Below are 6,986 nucleotides of genomic sequence, written 5' to 3'. Positions count from 1 at the left end.
GAGACGATGCCCGAGGTGCAAACGGACCTGGGTGTCACGCCCAGACATGTAGGGTGCGCCACCTGCTACCATTTTGCCTCCGTGGCCTCCCTCGCGTGCTTTTTTCGCTCACGGTCCTTCTCCAGGTGAAAAACTGATCAGGTATTTTTGCCTCGATATTTTGGTGTCTATAAAGCCCTGAAACAATTAAAAACAAAAAATGAGTAATTAAATATCAATGAGAGGGACTTTGTAGAAAAGTCCCGTAAATCAACTAAAAATGCATAAATAATGGTGTATGATGGCGTATATCAATGAAAACTAAACAATGTGTAGCAATAATGATGATGTAAAATGCACGTATCAGATATAATATTTGGAAATTGTTTGCGATAATTTAGTGATGATATGTTTTTGCTTTCTCTGCGTGATGTTTCCGCTAAGGGGCCTGCAGGGACTACGAGTAGACCGTCGATTTTCAGCGCCATAAGCGATGTTCCGCACCGCACATGGAAAAAGCCATCCATGTGCGATAGAGGCCATAGTTGTACTAGTCACTATGGATATATGTAGTAATTGCATGGTGTTAATAGAAAAACTAATCTTAATAGTAGTTTATCTACCATTGATTCCGTTTGTGGCATATTCTTCGGCGGCAGGAGTACCGGGATCTATTTATGGTGGGTTTTAATTGTATATACCTTTTGGTTCATTTGACTATTTTATAATTGTACATATTGTTACTTATTCCTATTTATAAGAATTTTTTGGTGCTATTTTTCTTAACTTTTATTTTATATTTGTAAAACTTACCCATATAGTCCAAAAAAAATCCTCTAAATTTAGCCTTTTTATTATCTCCCCTTGTTTCTTTAAGAAACTCGTGTATATACTTATGCACAAGGTTTATACGTTTGGTACTAAGGCAGAAATTTGCAAATCTGGGGATTTCACAAATTAATTCAGAAAACTGAATATTTTAATGACCATATTTAGAATTAATTTTGAATCTGGCTCTAATTTCAAGGTTACAAATATTTCTATGCCAGCCAAAATTACCCAATTGTTTTTAGATTTGAAACTAGTTTTGTCGACATGGAAATCTAGTTACAAAGTAAATTGTACGTAGAATCGTAGAGTGGATTTAAAATTTTAATATTTCAATTAGCTGACTCGTATCTTTACCTGAGACCTCAGCTATGTTACGCATATCTAGTTGCTTGCACCAACTTGTTTATCCAAAAGCTGCCCGTTGATGAAAGCAGAGGAATGCACTCGGGTATTTCAAGAAACATGCCACATGCTCACCAATACAGATGATACAGTCATGCACTGGTCTTTCTTCGCTTTCTACACACAATGCATTGAGAGAGCAACTGGGAAACAAGAATGAGCTGATGAGCAGGGTGCGTATTCAAAACTAGTGTCGACCCTACATACTTGTGCAGCACTATAGATGGGTCTGAAATGATATAAATCATGTGGGGCAAATAAAAGCTGGCTAGATATATGCTACATATGTAGTACATGCACCTTGTACTGAAGTGCACACATACTCCCTGCATGTGTATGCATATATATGTACTTCACAGGACACGTATGATGATGTAAGAGGCAGCTAGGGCTTGCAGCTTGTTTATATATCTATTCTCCTACGTCAGTAGTTAGTATCATATCACATGAACTGAAAGGTATAAACGTATGCATACGCACGACTGCTCGAGTACGTGCGCCCGTGATGAGCTAGCTGGACCAATATATATACATAACATATATATACTGATGTACACATCAGGAATTCAGGTGAACACGGGAAGTAAATGCAGTACTTTTCTTTGGCGCAGCGCAGAGACAAAAATATGTACCGTCCAGCGAATCCAACATATGCTCTCCTCTTGCAAGCAAGAGGCCAGCTAGTGTTCCCTCCCCTATATTGATTCAGATTCTCACCGGTGTGAGACATGCACTATTCTGCCAACTGAGTTAGAGAGAGAGGGAGAGAGTTGTTTTTACTTGAGGTCTGCCATACACACCAAAAGGGCACCTCCGTTGCAATGCTAGCTGCATACCCCAGTTTTCTTTTGTGTCACATCCGCTTCCAGGACGTGGGCTCCTGCTCTTCCATCTATCACAATCACGACCCACATACACACATCTATCCTCTTCTCCCAACACTTGGAACATCATTAAATATTCTGTTAGATAACCATAATCACGCTAGAAACACACATACATATCGCTGCAAGAGGATAGTAGTATCGAGAGATAGACGATCCTCATCGCATGCATGAGTACAAGCTGCACAAACCTAAGAAAACAAGGTTCATATATATCCTAGACCTTCAACAAAAAAATCAATCTCTGTCACAAACAATAATAAGAAGAAACCGAGAACAAACAAAAGAAAATTAAAAAAGTGAAAAAACTCTCATCTTTCTTCCTTGCTTTCCCTTGTGGTAGTTAATCTTCAAGGTTATTTAGCTGGAGATCAAGTAGTGTGCGTGTGTAACCGTATGCGTAAACCCTGCTTCTGCGCATTGCGCCGATCAAAGCACAGATTAATTTAGCTTCTCTTCCCTAGCTCAGACGTGCTCCCTGCTGTAGAAGCAGTGGACCAATCTAGCATGTCGAACGGATCCAACTCCTTGGCCACAGCTGCCTTCTCCTGGACATGATGGCCATTACCGCTTGGCCTGGCCTCCATGTACTCCTTGGAGAAGATGAGGCTCATGGGATCCGACTCCAGCTCGGTGAGGTCGGCAAAATCAGCGAAGAAGTCCTCGTGTTGGCCCGACTCCGCCATCATCGGCCTGTAGCTCTCGGTGAACACATGGTCCATGAGCTCACTGTGGTCTACCTGCTGTACTCCGGCCGCCGTGTCCACGGATCTCTGGTCTCTCACCAACGACTGATCCGATGAACGGGCCAATGTCATGGTCTCCTCCTTCACGATCATAGGAGATGTACTGGTTGTGGTAGTGACTGTGCTAGTCGTCGTCGCTGTCTGATGATCCTTTCTCTCTTCCTTGACATTATTTGGCTGTGGTTGCTTAACATTCTGTGAGCTCTTGGAACCTGAGCCGCTGCCCCCGCCGCCACTGCCGTTCTTGCCGTGATGAGACCGGGTTGAGCCGGCGAGCGCGTTGCGCTGGGTCGGCCATGGGTGGTTGTGCTCGGAGGTGTAGGTGATGACGAGCATGTTGGGGTCAGTCCGGCTGCGCTCGACCTGCTTCCGTGCCGAGCACCCTTTCGAGCTGCTGCATCTGTAGTACCCTCTGTGTATCATTCATTGCAATCAACAAGAACATATGTTAGATTTAATCGGCCTCCATCTCCATGCATGTACCTCATGTTCAGTACATGCACGTTGATCACATTAGGCCTCCTTAATTTTGTGCTTATTTTGATATAAGACAAAATTTAGTAAGCTTTCGTCCAAAAATATAGTAAAACTATTCGCAAAAAAAAAAAATAGTAAGACAACTTTGGGTAGTCCTTGCCTCCTTGGTTTGGCCAACAAAGTTAGAGAAAATGATGTGTACCAAAGTCCAATGGCCAAAAATGAACATTTAGAAATATTGGTACCAAAGCTAGCTACAAGTAATGGAAGTAAAATTATTTGAGCTTTATCCCAAAGGGGACCTATATATATTGCTATGCTGAATTTTCGGCCTAATGTTGTTCCGAGATGTGCCTCTGAGCAAATAAGCTGAATTTCCGGTCTAATGTTGTTCCAAGATGTGCTTATCTGCAAATAAGTTGAATTTCGGTCTAATGTTGTTTCGAGAGATGCCTATATATGTGCAGCAAATAAAAAAATATGTATAACTCAAATGTCATGCTTTCATAAGTAAATCAAGGCTTTTAGGAAAGTGGATGTACAATCAAGTTACCTAGGTTCAACTCCCTAGGAACGCACATTTGGGTTCTTATTATTTCAAAACAAATAATATAGGGGTTTTCCCTACTGCATCCTTAAGGCTTTTAATTTAAATTTTATGGTTGCTTAAAAAAACTAATGTATCATATGCACTGCTCTTAGTACTGAAGTCAATCTTCGTTTAAAAAGGGAAGGAAATCAGGGACTTGCATCGGTCTATGCACTCAACCATCAGTTTAAACTCAATCTAGTTTGTGATGAGGCACATTATATTGTGCCTAAAACAGTCAATTTGTTCAAACTCTTATGCATACATCATTCTTTGAGAATTGAAACAAGGAATTAGTGAATCTTTGTATACCCTATTTAATCATCGGACCCATCTTGGTTCATAATTTACCAAATTATAACACCCCTAATGTGTACCCCAAAAAATGACATTTTAAAAGGAAGGAGCTAATATGTTGGTGAACTTAAATTCGTAACTAGCTAACTACATAGGCACCATTTATTTCTCACAGATTTAATTTCAGCGCGAGAGTTCATGCATCGATCGTGCACAATATGGAATTGAAACATTTTATAATGCAAGACCATGAAACCAAGAATTATTTAGTCTTATCACCTCAGAAGCTTCATCTTCATTTAAGCACACAGATTTCGATGTATGCTAATGACTTCTTTCCAGATGCTGACAACTTGGTACTTGGTAGTGCAATAGAAGCACCAAACAATCCAACACAAACTAAACAATTTCGTTTGGATGGGAAGAGAGTTTGTAACTTATGCATGTCAACATACCTTGGGTGAGGAGAGCCCTTGATGGGCTTCTGGCCGTACTTTCTCCATGCCCAGAGATCAGAAGGAACCACCTCCCCAGTTGGTCTTGATCCCGCCGTTGTCGGCGCCGGGATGCAGACCACCTTCCTCGCCTGGTTTTTCCTATACACATTGATCATAGGCAAGTAATATTAAGCAGCGAAAACAATCACAAACGTGAAAGATCATAACTATTTCACAGTACCAAGTGTAAGTACTCGCGAGATGTTGCAACAAAATAGTAAATTAGTTTCCTGGAAATGTTGCAACTAAAGTTTGAAACGTATAACCTCGAAAAAAGTTGAAACGTACTAGTGCAAACAGCTTAGGGTTTCAAAAAGGCAAACTTTCCGGCCGGAAAGAAACCTGCCTAGGTGTAGATGCACATGACATGACCTCGATAGTATAGAGGCATCGTTTTGCCAATTCAGAAATATTCGCGCCGATCACACGATCACCATGTGGCTACGAAGACTATTGCGCCTAAAATTTCGAGCTCCAGGCAATACTCACAGTCTTACCGATTAATTTCTGGTCACGAATCCCGAGGAATCCTCGGAACTTCCTCGCCTCTCTTCACGGTGAAGTGAAGAACACGGAAAGAAAAAACAGGGAATTGAAGTGTAGAAGAAAGGAAAGAGAAGGGGAGAAGTCGTTGAACTTTTCCCGTAGAAATCATTGGCGAACAAGCTATCCGAGAAGTATGCATGCAATGCGTCGAGGAATTCTAGCTTGGATCGGTTCAGATCTAATTAACCGATAGCGATATATGTGTTGCCGGGCGGGTCCAACCTGCGCTTGATCCCGCCGCTGTTGCGCGGCGACGACATCTGCATGCCGGCGACGGCGGCGTCGATGGCGCACCCGGCCGCCTGCCCAGCCGTGATGCCGAGCTTCATCATGTCGCCAGTGGTCATGGCCGGGTACGGGCGTATCGCTATCGGCGACAGCGGCGACGGCATGAGCCTCGGCCCCATCCCGCCACCGATACCCCCCGGCATCATCTGCTGCATCCCCCTCGGCAAGAGCGGCTTCCTGCCCATGTCCAACATCTGTTCGCCGCCTCGGCCTCCTCCGCAGGCGCTCATTCCGCCGTCGAAGCCGACCTTGGCCATGGCATCCGGTATGCCGTCGAGGAAGTTGGCGGCGCCGGACGAGTAGTCGCTGCTGAAGGGGTCACCGAGCCCCGCGAAAGGGTCACCGAAGACGTCGGCGCCGTCCGACGACGACGGCAGGGGCGGGAACAGCATCGGCTGGCCGGCGGGCTGCAGCTGCCACTCGGCGGCCGTGGAAGGGAGGTCGCCGTCGCTGTTGCCCGGCATCGCGCCGCCGGCCCGCACGATGTCAGTGAGGTCCCCACCTCCGCCGGCCTGGTCGCCCTCCATCCGCTGGAGGAAGTAGTCGCACATCGCGGCGAGGCTTGCTCGCTAGCTAGGGTTCTCTACCTCTTCCTCCGGCCGATCTCTCTTTCTCTATAGTGGATGCTCGGCACAAGCAAGCAAGCGAGAGAGGTTCGCCAACCGCTCAATAATTCCCTTGCTTCCACAATCAATTCACAGCAAGTAAAGGAACGCCGGCTGATGTAGCAATCATCTAGCTACACGGGTACATGTCGTTGAAGACAGACACAGGCTGGGTCGATCTGCCAGTTCGCTAGCTAGGAGAATGGAGAGCTAGCAATATATCAATCAGGCAAGAAAGCAAGCAAGGAAGGTTGTTTATTTGGGCGGGGGCTGCAGAAAAGGAGGTAGGGTGGAGGGGAAGCAGGATGTGATGTGAGAGAGGATGGGTTTGCTAGTTAGCTAGCTAGCAGCCACGGCGGAAAGGGGAACCATCTTTTCTTTACACCAAGCAAGGTACTCCGTAGCTAGCAGCAGCAAGGGGGAAGAGAGAGAGAGAGAGGGAATGATGGAGATCGATAGTAGCAGTGAGAGGGGAGCTAGAAACGGATGGGTAACTTGAGTTGGCTTCCAAAGAGGACAATAAAGAAGTATGTGAGAGCAGGCAGAGGAGATCAGGGGGTACAGGGAGGGAGAGAGCGACGGGGATTTGGATTATTTTTCTCATTCTTTTCTCTTGGATTGGAGACGATGTGTGCTTGTGTGGCTGCACACACGGAAACGCGACGGATGGATAGATGGATGGACGCTGACTTTCTCCGGAGCGTGGTGTGCGAGCCCCGTACGCAAGGCAGCATGGCCGCGGCGGGTGCTTGTCCCTCGCGCGGTAAAAAACCAGGGCGGGATCCATGCATGCATGCACGGTGAAAGCTCGACTGGGGGGCGCCGGATGCCCAGTGCTGCGTCGT

The 6,986-nt window shown here is 45.5% G+C and overlaps 1 protein-coding gene across 1 annotated transcript; it reads right to left on the bottom strand.

Annotated features, from left to right (window-relative positions):
* Positions 1–2,162: 2,162 nt before the first annotated feature.
* LOC127336379 (uncharacterized) lies at positions 2,163–6,620 on the bottom strand. Its single transcript, XM_051363185.2, has 3 exons — positions 5,471–6,620; positions 4,661–4,801; positions 2,163–3,254 (listed from the first exon to the last, which is right to left on the bottom strand). Exons 1-3 carry the CDS (start codon positions 6,085–6,087, stop codon positions 2,543–2,545), a joined length of 1,470 nt encoding a protein of 489 aa, XP_051219145.1. The 5' UTR covers positions 6,088–6,620; the 3' UTR covers positions 2,163–2,542.
* Between the last annotated feature and the right edge of the window lie 366 nt (positions 6,621–6,986).

The sequence above is a fragment of the Lolium perenne genome, chromosome 2, assembly GCF_019359855.2.
Source record: "Lolium perenne isolate Kyuss_39 chromosome 2, Kyuss_2.0, whole genome shotgun sequence".
In the NCBI taxonomy this organism is placed as follows: Eukaryota; Viridiplantae; Streptophyta; class Magnoliopsida; order Poales; family Poaceae; genus Lolium; species Lolium perenne.
Note: the sequence above shows the minus strand (reverse complement) of the source record. Positions and strands in the feature narration are given on the sequence as shown.

What these genes read in the sequence shown, in the direction of transcription:
- LOC127336379 (XM_051363185.2), bottom strand. Translation starts at nt 6,087, where the DNA reads ATGTGCGACTACTTCCTCCAGCGGATGGAGGGCGACCAGGCCGGCGGA. An exon ending in AGCGGCGGGATCAAGCGCAG is followed by an intron (nt 4,802 to 5,470) that starts GTTGGACCCGCC and finishes CAATGTGTATAG; the next exon opens with GAAAAACCAGGCGAGGAAGG. An exon ending in AAGGGCTCTCCTCACCCAAG is followed by an intron (nt 3,255 to 4,660) that starts GTATGTTGACAT and finishes AATGATACACAG; the next exon opens with AGGGTACTACAGATGCAGCA.